General features: G+C 39.8%; 1 protein-coding gene across 5 annotated transcripts in view; it reads right to left on the bottom strand.

Annotated features, from left to right (window-relative positions):
* Nucleotides 1-3,891: 3,891 nt before the first annotated feature.
* The window catches only part of STOX2 (storkhead box 2), a 145,521-nt gene continuing 127,815 nt past the window's right edge, over nucleotides 3,892-21,597 (bottom strand). For all 5 annotated transcript variants that reach the window (XM_032685459.1, XM_032685460.1, XM_032685463.1 and 2 more), the window contains 2 exons: nucleotides 14,033-16,298; nucleotides 3,892-9,623 (listed from right to left, as the gene is read on the bottom strand). In XM_032685459.1, coding sequence (XP_032541350.1) covers nucleotides 9,428-9,623; nucleotides 14,033-16,298 — 2,462 coding nt within the window. In that variant the 3' untranslated portion in view covers nucleotides 3,892-9,427. The remainder of the gene's footprint in view (nucleotides 9,624-14,032; nucleotides 16,299-21,597) is intronic.

The raw sequence follows: 21,597 nt of genomic DNA on the forward strand, positions 1-21,597 counted from the left end.
CTGAGGAGCTTTTTGGGTTTTTTGTTCTACTTTGTGGGCTGGATGTGTCCTTCTCCTCTATGGGGCAAGGACGAGGGCTCCAATTGGAGTCTAGCACCTCTGTTCCTTGGGGCTGGTCACCAGGGTGGCCTTGTGTGTTTGCACCATGATGGACAAAGTGGCTTCTGCGCCTCTCCTCCTCATGGTGCCTCCTGTGATGCTTCTGCCAGATTTCATTTGACCTCTGCCTCAACCCAAAATTCCCTGGGAAGTTTCAGCACTCCTTCAGAAGAAAAGAAAAAAATATACTACAATGTCTAGGTTAAAAAAAAATAAAAGGAGAAAAAAAAGGTGGTTGCTGTTTTACTGAGAAGCTCTGCCAGGGTCATGCCTTAGATGACGGTTACAGCTGGACCAGTTACAAGTATCTGAAAGTCATCACCAGCTTGTGTCCCACAGAATCATGTTAAATTGCTGCAGCTGGATGCTAAATAGGACTTCTCTGGCACGTTCATTTTGGGCCTCAGCCAGAGGCATGCACTAAACTGGACAGAGAAGAGCCTCTCCCCCACCATGGCCTCCCCATGCTGGGGGTGAGCAGCAGCAAGGGGCTGGAGCCCCACAGCTCAACAGGAAGCTGAGACTGGGGATTTGGTTCAAGGCTACTGGGTACTGGGCTGCAAGGAAAAGCAGTGCTGAATGAAGAGGGGGCTCGCTGTGGAGGCAGGGGCAGCATTCACCTACCATAGCCAGAAAGACAAGTGCCCCTCTCTGCTGTCCTTGTCCCAGTCACCGCCCACAATCCTAAGACTCACCTAGCCTGGAGGTCTGCACTCCTGAGTCATCAAGTTTGCAAGCTTGATGGCTGCTCCTGGCAGTCAGTGCCCAGTGGTATATGCGTAGTGATGTGCATGATGGAGACAGAGTGAGGGCAGCTTCTATGTACGTGGGTCATGGGATGGGGTTTGCATTCAAACTCCTCTGATGCAACAAGCTGCCCTGTAAAGTTAATTACCTAGGTCCTCATTTTCCAAAAACCGAGGTAGTAAGACCCAAAAGGGCTGCAGTGCTGTGGCTGTGCTCCTGATGTGCGTCCTCTGGCACAGAAGTTTTATCAGCAAGCCGTACAGCCCCTCTGTGCCGAGACTGACTGACTGCAATTAACTGCAGCACAGTGAGCATGAGCAATCAGGACAGCCCCTGCTGCAGCACAGTCCTGCTTGGAGCTGAAGTGCCAGTGCTGGTGTACCTTTTAACTGCTGCATGAGGAAAGCCTACATCCATGGGAGAGACCTGGCTCCTGCTTGTCCTCTTGGTACCAGCGCACTACTGAACATATTGGAAGCTGCTACTTTTGCAGCTTCCTGCCAGATTGACCCTCTTTAGCACCTACTAGTTAATTTTACCAGCGTCAAGCAGAGGGAGAAGAGGAGAAAAATGGAGAGAACTCAAAACAAAAGGGTTTAAGTTTCCTTAAGCAAGCAAGCAATCAGCAGAGTACATAACTATCTCAGTGTACGCACAAACATGCTGGTAGATTCATTTACTGTTTGCTTACTTTCACATAGCTGGCAGAACAAGGTTAGGTTTTATGTGCTTATTAGGATGAAAGATTAAAAACAAAGGATGCTAAAAAAAAGTACTTGGGATTTCCCATTCCCAGTCCCTATTCATCACTTCTGTGACAGCTGTGCTAAAAATACTTTGCTAAACATGAGGACCTACAGGCACAGAAGGAAGTTGCTTATAAATGCAAGCTTAGCCATCTCCACACAAAACCACGGGCAGCTATCGAAGTCCCAGCATCTTGTACTGCTACAAAACCCTTCTCCCTTCAAATATCAGCTATAGTCAACTGAAGTGTCAGAGCTGCTACCTCCCCGCAGTTCAGGAAAGGCTGGTTAAGTAGAGGCCATTTTCCTCCCAAACTGTTCTGTGAAGCACAGCTGGAGGAATCACTTTCCTAAGCATTTATCTGGGGCCTTGCTTGGTGCCCTGAGGAAGACAAATGTGACCTGTTGTTCCAGTGCTGTTTAGCGTTATGGGTCTCCTCTTTGGGCCCTCAAAGCACAGACATGATGGCCAGAAAAGAACATAGTCAAAAATGCAGAAGCAGCAGTCAAAAAGTAGGAAGAAAACAGAAAGGACAAAAAAAGGGGGGCATATTTACATTCCTGAACTTTTTTAAAATTAAAAGCCTGCAACAGCATGGCTTGAAGGGAAGTGCTGACAGGAGCACCTATCCTGAAGCAGCTGAGCACCTTTTTTTCTCTGAGGTCCTTCTGATGAGCAGGAACAGTGAAAAAGGGTAAGTATTAGAAAAGTGGAAAAAGACACTATAGAATTAGGATGACATTTTGAGAGGGGAGGATGAGAAAGGGGGCAGAGAGCATCTCATGTCAAATAACATGTAAAAAAAAAAAAAAACCAACCTGAAGAAGAATAAATGTCAAAAAGGACCAGAAGACAAGGGGATTCATTGGAAGAAGGACATTATAGAAAATCAGTTGTGAGGAAAACAACTAAAGAAACAGTTGAGAGGCTGATGGAAGAAAAATCTGGAGAGATCTTTCAAAAATGTTATCATATAGAGTAGATACAGAGGGATGGAAATTTACTCAGTGTTATCAGCAGAAAGGCATGATCTAAAATCAAGAGAGTACTTCTGCCAAGCAACAGCCCTAGACATTTTCCAGATGTTATAGGCCATGTTTCACCAAAAAGATGTCACTTGCTGAAGATCTTCAGTTTACCTGCCAGCAGAGTAGGCATAAAGAGAATTCAAGCCAACCTTCCAAAAAAGTTTTAAAGCTCAAAGTGTGATGAAAAGTGAGGTGACTTTAGACAATAGTACTTTTTGATCAGCCTAATACAAGCGCACTGTAAGGACGGAAACAAAAACAAAGCTCTCTGTGAGGGGGAAATAGTGCTTGCAAACTTCTCCACCGATACTGAAAACGCTGGGAAAGTCTAATTCTGACCAACACGCAAAACTGACTTTGCCTGTGCAAGGCACTAGGACACTGCTAGCATAAAGCCCTAGCCAAAACCCTGCCTGGCTTTGGCTTTTTTCCCCCCTCGTAATTCAAAATGCACAATTTCATGGAGATGGATTACAAAGGAAGCAGATGGATGAAGGGGAACCAGGAAAGACTACAGATAGCATGGTAGTAGTATGCGCCACTGGCAGGTGACAAGACAAGGTGCTTATGACAGCACCTTCTTAAAACAGGTGCTCCTTTGTTTGTCTTGTAAATGTTGTAAATACTCATAGCTGACCTTGGCAAACAGCAGTTCTTGTGGCACAGCTCTGGCAAATCTCCTGAACCCTAAACCTCCTCAAAACCTTCTTTCAGGTGGTGACAGAGAGTGGAAAAATGGCACCTGCATGTTACATTGTCCACTTGGGCCTTTCCCATCAGTTTTTTTTGAAGAATGTGAAAAAATCTCCTTGTTAGAGCCCTTTCTCTTGGCTGTATGTACCAGGTCCTCTTTTGGCTCATGAGGATGGAGAGGAGAGGAGAGGAAAAGAGGGACTTGACACCTGTTGCTCTTGGCAGCAATGGACTTCTCATTTCCTGGAGCTCGGGTGCATCTCAGCTGTGCACTCATGCATCCAGTGGAGATCACACTCCCCCTGCACCTGTCACCTTCATGTCCAGTCCAAACCAGTATGTTTCAAATTGATGAATTTTCTCCCTTGCACTCTTATTTAATGGCCCAGAGAGCTTTTATAGAGTGTAGGGGAACACAGCAAGTTGTTATGTCCCCTTCATTTTCTGAGATTTCTGGTTTGTTGTGCAAGGTTTCTAAGTGAAGGAGCGAAACAGCATATTAAATGGAAATGTAAGTATATTCTCTAAATGAAATGTAAGCATATCCTAGAAACACCGATGAGTGCAAAGAATCCACTTAGAACATATAACCAAATGTTATTTAATATCTTAAAAAGTAACACAATCCAAAATGGATATTTCACACAACACTACAGAAACAACATGAACACAATATTACCATATGGAGGGACTTTCAAATATAGACTTACAAAAATCCCTGTCCTTTTTTTCCTTTAAATTATTATACTAAGCATGACAAGTAATCATCATTTACAATATGGTACACTGACACAATAAAAACCATGTTACAAATGTGCTGTTATAAATCAGTAACGTTAGGGAAGACATTTCATGAACTGCAATTATTTCATATGAAATACTATACAATATAAACAGAACATCCATCTTGGATGACCTTTACAGCAACCAGAGACCAAGTAATTTTTTAATTTTTTTTTTCAGTGCAAACACATTTATACAAGGCAGTCTTGGCTGCAAAACTCCCTTCTAACATACAGTAAGTCCCACTTGCATTTATTAACTCATTTAAACCTAATGCAACAGCCACATTCAGTCACTCACAGAAAATTACCTGCAGAATTATGATCCCTTTAAACTTAAATCTCCTCCACATATAAAAGTAACATCTGTGCCAATTACTCCAAGAGCCCTTTCATACTTCTGGGTGGGTATCCTTCGGGTGGCTCTAACCGCTATACAACTCGAGGGCAGTGCACCACATGGGAAATCACCCTTCCGAGGTGGGGAACACGTGGCGGCTGTCACGGCATCCCGGCTGGGTGGCTGTGCGTTTCAGCAGGGATTCAGCCCAGGCTGCCTTTCCAGAGCCAGGTGCGTGTGCGTGGCCTTCTGCTCCTTCTCTGCATTTAGTGTCTTGGGGCGGGGGGGAGGAACACGGAAACCCTCAGCTCAGAACTGAGCTTCAATGGAGTTAACGACCCATTCCCATCTCTCTCAGATCCGCAGGAGATCAGGGGAGTTAAGCCAGATTTACACTCACATATCTGAAACTAACATTTAGAGCGCCGCTATAAAGTGTGATAGTCCCGTTTTCTTCTAGCACCAGCTTGGCTTTTGGTGGGTCCACTGCATGCCTCTCATGCAGGAACGATGCACTTTACTTATGCTGGGGGGAACATTTTAGATATATACCTTTTTTTTTTAAAAGAATTTTGTAAAAAATAGAACTTTTCTCTCTAATACTGTACAGTTTTCTTCAGAAGAGTAAAGAGAATTGTAAACTGTGTGTAGGACGACAGATTAGGAGTGCTATTTGCTTTCTCAGCACAACAATTTGAACAATTGTGTTGGGAAAAGCACTGCAAAATGTATTTGAAAAACAGATTCCTAATTAACATAACTGTTTCTAAAACCACTGCTGGCAGTACTTGTATGACTGAAAACTTGGTTTTGGCACTGCTAATCCAAGAGTGTCTGCAGGCCTGTAAAGCAGTTTCTCTCTTAAACAAAGTGAATGCATCAAAAGAATAATTTTGGAGTATAAACATGGAACACTTTGGTTAACTATTAAACTTACTCCAGTAACTTTAAGAAAGCAACCAGTTAATAAATTAGTCTGCAGACTCTTAGCCTTAGCTTTTTTCCAATGGGCCTGGACAAAAAGCAGGGTCAGTGAACTCTGCCTACTTCACAGGCTCACAAGGGTTAGCTGGTACCATGTCAAGTGCTTCAAGGCCCTCAGGCAAAAAGGTGTGATTTAAGTGCAAAGTATTATCTGTGTTTATGATGGCCTCTGGATACTGGTTTGCTTGTTCTCTTTTCAAAAAATGACTACTGCTGGCAAACACTTAGGCCACGGTTTTCATTAAAATGTTTGTTTTCCAATACATTTTTACTTTTCAAAGCTGAGTGAACATTGTTTCGCATATAACAGTCATTTTACAGTGGTGCATGGAGGCAAATGGCTAATGACTTCTTCTAATTTTTAACTGAAATACTTAAAATGGCAAAATTAGCTCAATTGATGATTGTATATTAATTTGCACCAGGATAATGGTACTAGGTTTGCTGAAAAGTGTTCATAAATTGGGATTTGTATATAAATGTGATCTGCTTAGGTTCAACTGCCACTTTCTTCCTTTGGTTTTTGGAAAAACCTTTCTTTCTTCCCTCTTGAAAGGTGGCTTGTTGCAGCTGGCTACTTTTCAAAGTCAGCTTAATTCTTCTTGGAAACTTGCCCATGTTCTTCGAACAATAGGCACATATCTTGAGTAGGGACCCTAATACTGCTCCCAGCAAAGTCAATTAAAGGCTCTTGGTAATTTCTATAGGAGCAAATGTTTTAGATGCACACAATCTAGAGACCAGAGTGCATATCCTTAAAGGAAGAGCTGTTTTAACACCCTTGCCAGTTCAGAGAAACCATGACGTACTAATGTTGACAAAGATGGAGGCAGACTAGGGCCCAAAGTATCTGAAGGCTGCCAAGAAAATACCCACAGTGTCTTCTGTTAAACCTCAAACTGTCAATCATATTTCACAGACTGTAGATGTTTCTAATTTTCTAAATTACAAATACATTTTCAAGTTCTACCAGGCAGAAATTTAGCAGTAACTGGGGAGAGGATGGAAGGTTTCAGCCTCCCTTTCGCTTCTATCCCAATTATGCAGCCTTGTCAAAGTCTTTAAGTGACTCATCTGAAAGCCATCTTTTTAACACTGTAGAAGGAAATCGTGGCAATGGAAACATGATGACTTCATATGCAAGCATTGACACACAAGAGAACGCCATGACCTAATGCTTCGAAGTTTTTAACCTTGCTCTGTACAATACACTTTTTTCATGTTGCTGCATCTCATCAAATTCATGGAGGTAGTTATATGTGTAAAAAAAATTACCACAAAAGTAACATGTTGTATTATAATAATACATATTAAGTGTGCAAAATGCCGACAGATTTGTGTTGACCCTTTACAGTTGAACACAATACAGATTCAACCTAATCTAACTCTGTAAACCTTTAAATTGATACATTAGAAGAATGATAGATAAGCAACCACGTAATACAAGGCTATGATTTCATCAAAGGATTAGGGCGACATAAAGCACTCAAGCTCCACTCTCGTGGTTTTGTTACAAGAACAAGATGGAATTTCCTTATATTCCATTGTTGATTTTAAAAGGAAAAAAAAAATAAATCAAGATTAGAACGTTTCTATTTGAAACTTCTGTTTACATTCCATATTCCAAGAGTCACATTAATATTGGTACAATGCCATGTCAACATTAATATGACATTTATGTTGTCTGCTGGTCTCTGGGAACGTTAGGAAATAACATACTATACAGTTCATAGGTATGTACTATCGCATTTTGTTGGAATGATGTCTTCTGTACAACCAGCTGCCTGCATAAATTCTGATTAGCTTATGACAAACAATTATTTCTCCAAAGGTGAAATCTGTTTTTGCTCTTCACATTTTAATACTGCTGTTAGTACTTCAGATCATCACTGTAAATTTTATCGGTTCGACATTTTTATTTACTGATTTGATACATACTACTGATGTCAGAGCTCATCTCAGAAACAAAATCACAGTCAGCCACTGCATAGTATATGACAATTCCCCACAAAAATTCTGACTCTACAGTTTGCATGGAATAAGTACGGCTGGAGTTACATATTGAATAATAAGATGCATCATGCAAAGCATTATATGGTAATTAGAGCACATCTTGGAAGGTATGATAAGGCAGAAGGCTAAAGGCCAAGTGACTTTGATAACCAACCAAAAGCACAATAATTTCCTTTATGTGCACTGAAAGGTCTTATTGCTCCTATGAAATGGAAATTATACACTGAAATCAATGAAAACAGACCTGTGCATTGACTGGGTGTTCTTGACAGAACTGGAAACTGACTGTGTCCAGAGTTAGAGAGTTGTTTTATAAGTAAATGAACTATATCCAACGGTGTAACATAAGGCTGAATCTTCAGTAAAGACTTCTGATGACAATAGAGAACATAAGTGAAGCTCAAATGACTTTGTATACAGAGTAATACACGTCACCAGAACCTGATGAAAATACTGGATTTTAATATGTACAGTTGGGTTTCACACTTGTGTTCTACAAGAGCTAGATAGGGTAAACATCCCTTTTATATGAAACAATTTGGGCTGTTGCACATTTTAGTATCTTTGTTATTCTTTCACCAGTTTGTCTGTTCTGAAAAAAAAGTCTGTTCGTTGCACTACCAGGTTGCATGAGTAACAGAGTAGAATGTGACCCTATACCTAAAAATTACTCTTGGAGTTTAACTATCTGTAGAATTTACTCTGCAGTAATTAGAACAGAACTAATTACGTTGGAGTAACAGTTTAGGGAGAGCAATTAGGATGTACTGTGCCTACAGGACTTAGATTTCTACTGCAAACCAAGTGGACACATTTAATTTCTAGAAACCAGACATGTCCATAAAATGCTAAATTGCAAATAACATCCACTGAATAAAAAGGCCAGAAGTTTATAATTCTCTAAATTTTGTTCTCTGATAATCACTACACTGTATGCTATTTTTAATAGCCTAATTTAGGCACTCTATTTAATAAGCTACATAAAATAGATTTATGTCCTTCCACTAGAAAGAAATCAATTCTTCAGGCCATACTTGTCATTTATATCATAAAGGATATTTTTGTTCCAAGAAATTAGTTATCCTGATTCTTATATTAATGGCAAGTTGCAATACCAGAAGTGACACAAGAATTAGATTATATTTTGAAAATATGTGAATTATTCTGAAGACATTTGATATATTTTGTGTCACTCCACATTGTGGCTCCATGACAGTTATATCTTTCCCTTCCCTCCCCACTCCCCCCTCTACACAAAGGCCCACCTCCTCACTGATGACTATGGAAGGTCAGGTAGCAAGTCTCATTAAGTAAACATCTCTCATACTTTTGAAATGAAAGAAGAAGCCACCTCACATCCCACCCTCCATACTTAGCAAAAAGCAAATCAAAACAAAACCCAAACCTCCTTTTACTCGCTTAAACAGGTATTTGTAAAATTGTGTCACAAAAATGCACAGTGAAAATGACTGATTAGTATTAATAATTCACAGACAGAGCTGAGGTCATCACTTGTCATGTTTGGCATTGTTTTTCCTCATGGTGATCCTGGCTGGTTACTTTCAGCAGTGGCTCAGTTTTTGAAGTAAAAAATTATCAACTCTGCAGCAGAGTTTAGCTTCTGACCAGGGGCATCACACATCTGTGGCATTTTTTTAAATGAACTTGGCAACTGCATGGACATTGAAAATGCAGATTACACTTACAGTGTCTAGACTTTCATATATGTGCTCAGTTACAATTAAGTGAAGCAAAAAGTGTACATATTATCCCTACTGCTATTCTGTTGCTACGGAGCCGCAAATGTGAAAAGCAATACCTCGAAATAAAGATTTCTTTGTTGCCCCTAGTCTACATAGCAGCACAGTTTAAGTAAACACTAAAACTGTGGTTGAGATGTTTGTTTTATTTTTCCCCAAAGATGTAAACATCAGTCCCAGTGTCGTAAACTTTGCTGTATAGGACGAGACAGACAATCTGAGGCAGGATGACTATCAGACACTAGTGACAGAAGCTTGCAGGCAGTTAGCAGGTTTCTGCAGTTTCTCAGCTTCACTTGTGGGTGGGTCTGCAGTGGCTCGGAAGTTGAACGTTGGGCCTGCGCCTCCATGTGCAGGGCTCAGAGCGGGGTTCTGACGTCTGTTGCTTTCAACAATACTTGAAGTGTTGGATGCCAGGCTCTCACGAGTACTGGAATGGAAAAGAAATATATATACACACTCATATATGACATGTCTATATATCTACCAGACAGGAAAGGAGAATAGAGTGTTTTATAATAGGTTTCCTGTGTTTGCATGTAATGTCACATCAATGAGTCACCTCGTTTTGATGCTACACATATGTTCCTCCAAAATGCGTTCCAGAGGTGCTCAGCAGTCATCATACTGTAACACACAGGCACAGCACTAAGCACAGCTGAAGCTGTCACACAAAGTGTAAGCTGAACCAGTATCAAGCATCTAGATTTTTCACCCAAAGAAACAGCTTCCATCTTGCATTTGAACATACTAATTTTCTTTCCTGACTGGTGCATTTTTGCACAAAGTAGCTTTATCAAATCAGCTCTGTGATTAAGCAGAGCCAGGACAGCAATCATGTAACACAGCATCCTCTGTTGTCTCCTTTTCCACCTATGTTTTTATACAAAAAATATTAACTAAAAGTCTTACTTTACATTAAACCCACAATGCTTCTGAACATAACACTTCAATTTTGCTTTGCAGCTGAGACAATTGCAACTTACCAAGATACTGAGAAATCTTAACTGTCTGGTCTGTGATCATGCCCTGAACAACCAGTGCTGCTATTTCATCAGAAAACGGACAATGTTCCTTTAGTTCTAACATATCATTTATTCACGGGAGTGATGGAACACTTAGCACTTTAAAAGATTAAATCTTTTAATACATCTAATTATGAAGGCAGAGAAGCCTGTATTTTAGTCTACACTTTTAAAAACTCAGACATGGCATGCTAAGACTAGTTTTATCACTACTACTCTTTTTGTTCTCTTTACATTTTTTAGTAATTTTTGATCTTCAAATAATGTGTTCCTGTGCAGAGACATTTGCTTTCAAATAGCCATGTGGCCCCCTGGTTATGTAACCTTCACCTGTATCCCTATTTCTTTGTAAAATGACATCACCACTTGCTATGGAGATCTTTACACAATATATTAGAGGACTAAATGCAGTTGTTAAATAAGCACTAGAACCAAAGATACTAATGACAAGAGTTTCATAGTCAGTTTAAAGTCAACCTAAATTTACCTGCTACTGAAAAGGGCAGCTCTTGCCTGCTTTGTGTGGACCTGACCCTGCCACATATTTCTGCTGCTTCCCTGATACCAGCCTTGCAGCCAGCCAGATCAGGGACTGCTCTCAGTTAAATACTAGCCTTCAGAAAAAAAAAAATAAAAAAAATTAGTGCTAGCATCAGGAGAAGATTAGGAATGCACAGCTTTGGATGTGTCAGGGGAGAAATGTGTCAGTGCATGGCACAGAGGAAGGAAGAAACACCTTGCCTCGTTGTAGGGCAGATTTAAATAATCTTAAACTGACTGAATCTGGAAAATCAATGATGCTTTTAGGAAAACTCCCACAGATCTTTTAAATTTATCAAAATGGTATTGATAATCTTCTGCCAATGAGTGTCTTCCTGTCCATAGTTCCAAACAGCTATGATGGGTGATGTATATAGTATGTGATTTCTGTGAGCTGCAATGACATATGGTGCACTTCTGTTGCTCATTTTTTGATTCTTCTCCCTCTGCTTTTTAATGAAAATAGATGCAAACCTTGGTTTTCAGAGATGATTCAGTACTGTACCATTCCTTATGGGACCACTAATTCCAGATAATTTTCAATTCTGGTATTACAAACTGACCGTTACAACATGTACACACAAAGACTGCAGCAAAAATTTTGCATGTAAAGTAATGTCAAAATTATGACCACCTCTTTCTTTAGATGACAAAGGAGCAACAGTATTATATAAGTTCTAAGAATAAAGGAATAAAATTAATCTTGACAGCTAACATTTACTATATAAACTTGCATAAAAGCAATACACAAAATATTGTGAGGATTTCTTCCCAATGGTGATTGGTATGTTCACAAACTTTGAAACAAAATACTTTGGAAGTCAAATAACCATTGCAAATCTCTGTAACTACATCTGGTTGGTTTGTTTGCTTTTGTTTGGTTGGTTGTTTTGGGGTTTTTTTGTTTGGTTTGGTTTTTTGTTTTACTGTCCTTTTTTCAATTTGTCACACTTTAAACATATACTTCTTTCATAGTCTGGAATTGGTAATTTTGATTCCCTAGCAATGTTGCACACTTAGTTTGAATGAAAAGATACCACCTCACCTCAGGAAGTAGAGAGTCACATCATCAGTGGAGGCAGGAAGTCGAAAGTTACATCATCAGTGAACACTTAAAGAATATACCTGAGGAACATCACTACATGCATGTCCTGTTCTTATACTCTTCCCTAGGTATCTGCTAATGGACGCTGTCAGATCTAGTTGGATTTTAGCAGATGGATGCTGGATGGCTATTTTGTATTTCCTGGAAAAGGGCCGTGGAGTACATTTTTTGTTCTGAGGTAGGAAAGTAATAACAGCATGGTAATTACAGCCAAAGGGCTGAATTCACCCTCAGCTCAATTTATTTTTATAGACTCATACCAAGGAATGGCCAAAACTCAGCAAAATCATCAAATTTAATAATTTTGATGTAAAGCTCATGAAAAAGCCTTTGAAATTTCCAGACTATATGCTCACATATTCTGTTCTCTTGCTAGCTAAGTTTATGTTAAACAGAAATTTTAGCTTTTGTGTAAATAATTAGGGAAGAAAATGTCTAGCTTTGCATTAACCAGAAACACAAGTTTGATATTCAGCTAGCATACAAAAGTAGTCCAAGAACTGATTTTTAATCCAGTTGATATCCTATCCTGGAGGTGACTCATACTCTGTGGAGTAAGGCAGGCTGAGCAAGAAGCAAACACCATGACATACTCCCCCACAAAAACCAGCTGCAAGTATAGCACTTCAACTAAAGGAAGAGATTACATTTAAAAAAGAACAGTGCAAACAGCTTCATACAACAGTTGTATGTGAGAAAGATGAGAAGCATCTGCAGAACAATCAATAACACAAACAAATTCAAAACCTTCTCAGGTTTCTTTTTTAAGGTGAACTCAGTGTAAGTGGTACAATTTACTCAAATTATTTTTCATTATTTTACTCAGAAAAATTACACATTTGCTAAAAGCCTGCTCTAGTTTGATAATCACTGCATGCTGCATGAGGCTCACTAATTGTTGCCTCGTCATTGACATCAAATGGGAGTAGCCATCAAATCCAAAGGAATTTATTTCACAATGACAGGACTTCAACTGAAAATGAAATTTAGTCCTGCGTAGAAACACAAAATTTTTCACACGCCTTTCTGGAAGACTTTGCTATAGATGTAAAACCCCACATATTTCTGTGGAATAAGAACACCATTTACTGAGGGAAAAAAAAAAGGGCAAAAACCAAAACAAAAAACAAAGCAAAAAACCCCAACGTTTTTTCACCTAATACAAACCCACTCTTGAAGGTTTTATTGTTAAACACAGGCAATAAATAATTTAAGCTTAAGTAACACACTATAAGAAAACTACTATGGTAAATTATTTCTGTGTTCTTAGTGTCATTCTTCTGAACTCTGATGGGTTGCTATCCAGGCCAAACAAAACTGGTCAAGCTCCATTCTCAAGGAGCTAGGACTGCCAAAGGTCAGAGAGACAAGGAAAAAGGCTCCAGTAAAGGATTCTAAACCTGGAAATGAGCTTGTGAAATCTCCAGGGCAGGGAGCATACCAGCAACTCTCTCCTTCCTACACCTGTAAGACTTCTAGCACACTGAGACTTCCATGATGTCTGAAATCTCTGGAATGGAAATTACTAACCAGCACCACCACATGCAAACACCTGGACTCTTTTCCCAAGCATCTTAGGCAAGGGACCTCTCTCTCAGCTGACGCAGCGTTGAATCACCTCTGAAGTTCAAATATCCTGAGTACTTTAAGCATTGTAGGGGGAGTGGCTGTTCCAGTCTCACCAGTTTGGATGGTAACTAGATATACTTCCAACATTTGTGAAGAAAGCAAACAAAAAAGACTAAACACAAAACAATATAATTTCCGGTTTTTGTCTGAGCCAAAGATTATGCCACCTAGTCATGCCTAGTCTTCCCATTAGTCTCGTTGATAGTATCTTAGAGGGAAAGGGAAGGGGGCAGTAAAACGAGCTCATCCCTTCTATTCTAAATGCAAACCCAAGTTTAATACAGAAAAAAAAAGATACAGGGAGGTTTTCAGCAAACAGAAGAATGAACTAATACAGAGTCAATGCCGCAAATGGTCATTGCCTTCTTATGGTATGGTGGGAAACCCACACATCTGAATAGAAGATTCCAGAGAAAACACTGTCTGAAAATGTGTGAAATTGTTTAATACAGCCCTACATTCTGTCACCAATATCACACACATATAACTATAAATGGAACTTCCTAGTCTGTAAAGCTGCAATGAATGTGACAGTCCTACCGTGGAGAGTTGAACCCGCTGTCCACAGTAATGCTGCTGCTGTCCATGCTGTCCAGGCGGGCTGAGTGGGTGGCTCTCTGGTTGTTGCTATTTTCTGTTTCCTTCGGGGTGAGAAGAGTAAGATTCTTCTCAAACTTCCGCTGCAGATCTCTCTCCTTTTCTCTCTCTAGGAGCCACTGCATTGTACCAACATCATCCCTGTTCTTTTCTTCCTCAGCATTTTTGTTTGTTCCTTCCTCTGAGTCATCATCATCAGATACGTTGTAGTAGTCGAAGGAGGCCTCCTGGTTCCCAGCTGTCTCTTGCTGTCTCTGAGAAACGGGCATGACTTGTGTGACTGAGGTTACTATCGCTTGTTCAAGTTTCTCACATCTGACTGGCAATGTGTCAGAGGGGGTCTTTTGATGGGGCTTTAGCAGAGGTGTGTTAGACTTATGATAACTATTCACAGAAAGAGTGTTGTGCAGAGGTTTAAAGAGTGTATCCTTGCTAAATATTTCTTTCCTTTTATCAAGGCTACTTGATTCAGCACTATGGTGTTGAACCAGCCGCCCATTTGCAATCACCTCTGGAGTTTGTCCGGCAACCGCTGAACCACTGTTTGGGCCCTTTGGGGACTCCTCCTTGTGCACTCCAGGCTCCCTTGTAATATGTTGAGCCTGTCTTTCTGCGGGAGTCATTTTTTTGAGCCCATCTGTCCCTGTGAGCGTATCATGATCCTCTTTATTCTTTCCCAGTGGTGATGGAGCAGTCAGCACAGTCTCACTGGATGTGTTGCACTGAAAATAGTCATCGACTGCAGATTTTGTTGTGCAGGAGTTGAGCTCACTATACGATGGCAAATTCTCTGTAAGCTTGCTTTGTTCCAATAAACTACAAGAACTGGGGGTTTCTACACTGCCACTAGCTTTTTCAGGGATGCAAGTCTCTTTGTAGCTTGCAGATGAAATCAGAGCCCTTTGATGACTGAGCGACTGAGATGGCCTTAAGGTACTATCATCAATGTAAGTTTGGCTAGTTGTTTGGTCATCTGGGCTACAGCCTTCACCTAGATCTTCAGGTGTTCCTAAAGTTGCTGAGCCCAGAGGTCCCTTGGAGTTATCCATGGATCTAGACCTTTCTTTAGCCTTACTTGACCGCTCATTCCTTGATCTTCTATCCTGTGTATGGCTGTGGCTCCGATGGACCTTGGAGTGAGAGCTTCCCCTGGAAGGTTCAGGGAAAGGCATTTCAGTTCTTCTTTTGGCCAGCTCACCAGACACATCCCACTCTGGTGTCATGGGAAAGTGAGATTCAATCATGTTAGGATTACTGTGCATTATATAATTATCTCCCTTGTGTTCTATTATAAAGCAGCCTTCCCGTGGGGATCTAGTCAAGGGATCATAGAACTCATACTCCCTTTCAGCAGGTATATCCAAATGAGAGCCATCTGATGGGTCTCCTTTGGACACCCGGGTCTTGCTGTGCGACCTTGATTTCCCATGAGACTTTCTGTGATTCCTGCTCTTTTTACTTCGTCCACTGTGGTGAGCTGAAGATCCTGCTTTGCTTCGTTGAGCTTTTTCTTCTTCAAGTTTCTTCATTAGTGCAGTGTGTCTCATGACATTTTCCACAGTCAAGTCTGGGTTAATGCGCCTGATAATCTCCATTTCTACCTCTCTAGGTATAGTGGTAGGGGTGTCCTCGTCCCTCAGTGGCCACTCCTCTGGAGGAAACTGGGCAGAGAAATTTGCCAACTGTTTTGTCTTGTCCTTCTTAAAACTTAATCGGAATAATTTGAGTCCAAATTTCTTAGACTGCTTTTCTACATCCTTAGGCTTTGTGAGCGTCTCTGCTTTATATGAAAAATTGACAGTACTTTTACTTTTCTCAGTAGGTGGGACCTGACATAATGAGGGAGGACAGTACGAGTCTTTACAGTCTTTTGCTGATTTCCTCTGTAGGGTAGATGCATGCATGCTGTGCATGTCTTCTCTGCAACAATGGCAGGAGTCGCAGTGGTTTTTGGGTAGTGTTCGGTCCCTGACGCATCCCGAGGTGGAGGGAGTTATAGTTCCTTGTTGTGGAGAGGTACATTGAGACCTGTCAGGTATCCTCTCATCCAAATGGTACCATTTACTGTTAGTTCTTATGAGAGATGGTGTTATAAAGTAAGTCTGCGGGGTTACAATGAAATAACCATCCGGAGTTGGGTATATTTTCCTCTCCCGTACAAGCATATTCAAAGTATGTCGAAGGATTTCTGGACTGGGTGTTGGAACTCCTAGAAATGACAGTAAACACATATCAGGGACTGCATAAAACCGCAGAACTCTCTGGTTTCCCCCTCCCCAACAAAAAGCTGTTTTTCCCAACGTACAAGGTGGAATATGCTGAGCAAACAACTCCAGTAAAACACTTTGTTAGGCATTCTTTTCTCTGTTTGTTTCTCCACTCATCTCCTACCCTTCAGATATATCAATTATTAATTAAATAGAAAGGAGGCCATTAATAAAATGCTAAAAAAACAAAAAGGAGAGAACTCAAGAATTTCTAGTCAGTTCCATTGTGCAGGTGACCGTAAGGTATAAGATGGAATCACTGAAAATAAAAGAGTGTCAGGGGAAACATTTCACTTCTATTCTTCTTCCAACTAATATTTATATCCCAATTCACCAGAACTATTCTTAAAATGCCTTGTCACATATAAAGCAGTGGTTATTTGTTACTTTGGATGCCTAAGTTGTTTTTCCACAGAAGAATATTACAAAGAAAAAAAAGGCATTCCCTCAAACTGCCCCTTCATCACAAACTTGATTGAACTGATTTACTCTCCCATTAAAGCATGTTTGAACTATATCGGCTTCTCCAAAAAAAGACACATCCTGAATGATTCAGTTCATCTTACCCAAACACACTTTTCCATTATGCTGGAAGTTACAGATTTAGCTATTTGCTTCTCAGAGTTCCTTGCCTTTCTTGTGAGATGCAAGGGACACTACCTAAGCGCATGTCTTGCGTACTGAGAAAGGGACAAATACAACAAGCCTGCACCAATGCCATATGGTAGACTCGGCACTGTGAGCCTGGTCCTTCCCACTACCAGTAGGTCTGCTGGGTTCAGAGTGCAGGACCAAGTCTTTAGTACTTTAATCAGATAAAATACTGAGTTAGCATGTTGTGTATAGAAGTAAGTTCCATCTAGAGTTAAGGAAACAAGAATTTTAGTTCACAGGCTAATTTAAAAAAATCTGTTTATACTGAATAAAAAATAAAAATACTTCCAAGTTTTCAGTAGAAAAAGCTATCTTCAATCAATACATTTTGTTGAACTAAAATGCATTTTAATGCTGAGTATTGGTCTTTTTTATATTTTTAGAACTAGAGAAATGTTTTTCAAAAGTTTGTGCAGTCTATTTTAAACTAAAATAGCTAATATTATTTACTCTGGTTTTCTTTTAAGCAAAAGTAATCTAGGGGGAAAAAAAAGGCATCAGAGAGCAACTTAGGTTGGAAGGGAACTCAGGAAGTCATTTGGTCAGCACCCCTACTTGTATCCAAGCCAACTTAGATGGAAAAATTTCAACCATGGGTACCTGTCACAAACATGGTATCTCCAGAAGCAAGCACATAGAGTCTGGTCCCCAACTCTTCTCCAACATGTTGGAGCCTGCTAGCTCACTGATCTCCTTGGGTAAGCAAACATGAGGATGACAGCAACACCTCCACCAAAAGATTAGCAACAAGAAAAAGAGAAGCTGTACTAATTCCTTAACTCATCCTCTTTCTTGCAACTGGGTTGCAGGCAACATAGTAAATATTCCTTATGGAATGTTGTTTGAACTTAGTTACATGACCATACTGTTCACATCTGTAAATAAAATCTTACAAGGGAAACCACAAAGTGTTAGAAATAACATGGACATGAGTGAAAGCAGTTACAGCACAGAAGGCATCAGGGAGAAGTACATGGGGGCAGTAAACATATTTCATGCACGGTCCATAGAGCTGAGAGATTAGGATCGATCCAAACACAGGAAGGAAGAACAGTGAAGACAGGATATAACTTGAGGGCATAAATGAGACTGAAAATTGGAAAAAAATATGAAGAATCTGGAGTGGTTTTGTCTCCTTTTCATGCAGGTGTCCACATTTTATGTAATAATCCTAGAGAGAGTAACGAAGACCCCCCAGAACTCCTGGATGAGCTAACATACCAGAAATAGCAATAGGTGGGAAAAGCTGAAATCCAGAGAGCTGGGGAAGAAAAGGACTACCCCTCCCTAGCCCAAAATTCCAAATCTCTCTGAACTGCAGTAAACAATATGGTGAGCTTCCTCTGGATTGTGAAGCAGTGGCAACCTGAGAGCAGGCTGTCAGCTGTATGAGCTTTTGGTAACACACAGGAACACAGAGTGATTTAGATTCCCATAACAACCAGCAGTCATCTAATCTCTTCTTTCCTGCAGTGGAGCTGCTATGTCTGATTGGGTAACCCCACTCCTTTTCCATTATGCCTTGCATGACGACAGGAAGTGGATGACCGTGAAACTCAAGCTCATTTGTTTCTCCATTCCGTGCTGAAAATGCACTGCAGGGTCCAACCCTGGCCCAACTGAGGTGCACTTACTCTGCACTTACTCTTCCTTCCTCTACATAAACAATCTGCCCGATCCATTGCATGTTTCCAGGAGCTTACAAACATGTACTTACCTTTGTGAGAACTTGGTTCTTCATCCCTATTTTACTTATAAGATTTTTCTTAACATGATATTTCAAAAACATCAGAACAAAAATAAAAGCAATGAAAACATTTCTCCTGGGAGCTTACAGAAAAGTTAGGAAAAGAGACTGAAATGGATGTTCTGAGGTTTTACACTAATTTAGGCAAAAATAATAATATAATACTATTAAAATAATAACATAATATGTATTTTTCACCCAGTAAACCATAATGGTTACAATATGTTGGGTTAGTGGGTCTCTAAACACTGGATGCACAGTAGTTACACTAACTGACTAACTCCTGTCAACGGAGAATGTGCAGATAAACACCACGAAAAAAAATTATTGTGCCTGGACAGTCAACAACACTGTAAACTTAATCATGTCAGCCTTCTCTCTGGAGTTTAAGACTATCACTTTTATTACTCCTAGGACACAGTACATCCCTGTGGTTCACTAAGCCAGCAATGATGATGGCAGATGCAGATCTCTGAAGCTCAGCATTGCCAGCTAAGGGTAGTTATGGGTTTTGTTCTGAGCTCTGTTAGGTACTTACAAAAGCAGAAACAGACCCAAACTCAACTTACGCTTTCCTGCCCGGCAGACAGGAACAATGATGTTACTCTGGCTCCCCTTGTTCCTATTTTAAATACAGATTTCTTGACTTCCTCAAGACTTTTCTCTTTACAGCAATCTGCCCACATCATGTCTATACACAACCTAACCCCCTGCATTCAAAAGTCTCTTTATGGTCTCCCTTCCTCCATTAATAGAAACAAAGGAAAAAACCCCAGTAGCTTAGAGACTCTAGCACATAAAATACTGCATGACAGCAGTGGTGTTATTTAAGATTATGTAGTGGTTTAATAATTCAAAAGCAAAAACTGTCTGGACACTGAATCATCAGACATGTACATTTTCCGTATCTCAAGAGAGTCTACTATGCCATCCACTGAGCTTCCAGACAGAAGATTATGTCTTGTTTGCTGCTCACAAAGAACACTGACCTAGAGTGAACTCAGTTAACGTAAGACACTTCTTTTAAGTGCTACACATATACTTCACATATTTAGAGAGTGAACAATTATAAAGGTGAATGTCAGAGGAATTTGCCAGCTTTCAGAAAACTGTTTGCTTCAAAAGCAACCTACCTACTCCAATACACATGTATTTTCTACTTTGAAATTTTGAACATCTTAAAATTATTTAAATATGGACAATATATTGTAGACAAAATTTGGGAGAAGAAAGAAAAATATCCTTATTAAAGGCAGCACAGACTAAGGCTTGATGTTTTCTTCATCCACGTTCATACAGATAAGAGGGTCTGGTTGCCAAACACAGAACAGAACAGAGGTTACATTCTTAGCTCCTTATACTGGATTTCAAAGATTTACATTTAATGTATGGGATTTAAACCATGGTCAATAAATTACAAAATAAGGCTGTGCAAACATCTCATTGTTTAATTCTAAGTGAGAATAATGGGAGCAGGTGCAGGAGCAGCCCTCTTGCTTTTTTAAAAACCTGACAAATAACAGAAACCACAAATAAGATGGGCATTATCATTACAAACTTTCTGAATAAAATAAATTCATGAAAAATACATCTCAAGTAGTATTTAAATGGTGTTAAATCTGCTAAAATGATTTTCTCCTGAGCTGATGCTAAGGCTTAACAAGGGATAAAAGAAATACTCTGATTGGCTCATGAAATACTAGTTAAGGATGTGGAGTGGTTGCTATGTGATGTTATAAATAATTAGCATACCTTATTTCAGATAGAGCCATGGCCCAGATTTATGCCTGCACAATGGCTCAGCAAACTAGAGGGCTAGACTGCAACTGTAAGACCCTGCACTGAGGAAAAAGGTTTATTATTCTTAGGCAGTTTTGAGAATAGCATCTGGGGTCTTAGGAAATGTATCCACACCATGAAATGCAGTGAAGCATCTGTTCATTAAAACACCAACAACACCGGCAGACAAGTGCTGCTACTTGAAAAGATACAGAGATGTTACGTGACAATAACAGATATATCTACAGTGGTAATGCTCTCCTCTCCCTCAGAGCATCAGCACCTAATTAGGAAAAATAAATTATCAGAATATGAGATGACATCAGATATTTTAAAACAGCCACAAGGGCTCAAAAAGCTACAGCTGATTTATTAGAGAGTTTGAGCAGACAAGTGAAAAATATCACTTAGCATAAGAAGTTCTCTTTTCTGGAAAGAATAAATTCTTTAGATAATCCTCATATGCTGAGAGAACGTGTATGCTTGCTATGCTAAACATGCCATGGCTGGTAGAGAAAAGCATTTCTCTAGAGAAGGGAAAAAACTGGACAACAATTTGGGGGATTTTTTTTTTCTTCAAATAACTTTCTTTACATTTTGGGAAGTGAAGTTCTCTTTTTTTATCTCAGACTTGAGAAATTCACATGTCAATGGCTAGCAGAAAAAAAAAAAAGGCAGCAAGAAACTATGTGCTAACTTGCCTTAGGCTTCTTCTGAGCAGTGTCTAGAAAATAATCCAGCCTGCTGAATTATTTTTCATGTTTGGTTCTGTCTAACAAGAATAGCACAACACATCAAGTCTACTGATAATCATGCTCCCAGGAAACTCAAGGGATGCCACCAATAGAGTATAATTTCCACCATGCAATAATATTTATATAAAGATATTGACAGAATCACTGAAAGAATACTTGGAATCTACGGAATTCTTCTAGTACACATCTATACAGGAAAGATGACTTGGTAAAAAAAATCATCAAAATTAATTAAAAGGAATTACAATTGTGAATTTTGACTTCTTTGTATTCTATCCCTTACCTTTCAACTTTTACCAGTATTTT

Source organism: Chiroxiphia lanceolata, chromosome 4 (genome assembly GCF_009829145.1).
Source record: "Chiroxiphia lanceolata isolate bChiLan1 chromosome 4, bChiLan1.pri, whole genome shotgun sequence".
Taxonomy (NCBI): Eukaryota; Metazoa; Chordata; class Aves; order Passeriformes; family Pipridae; genus Chiroxiphia; species Chiroxiphia lanceolata.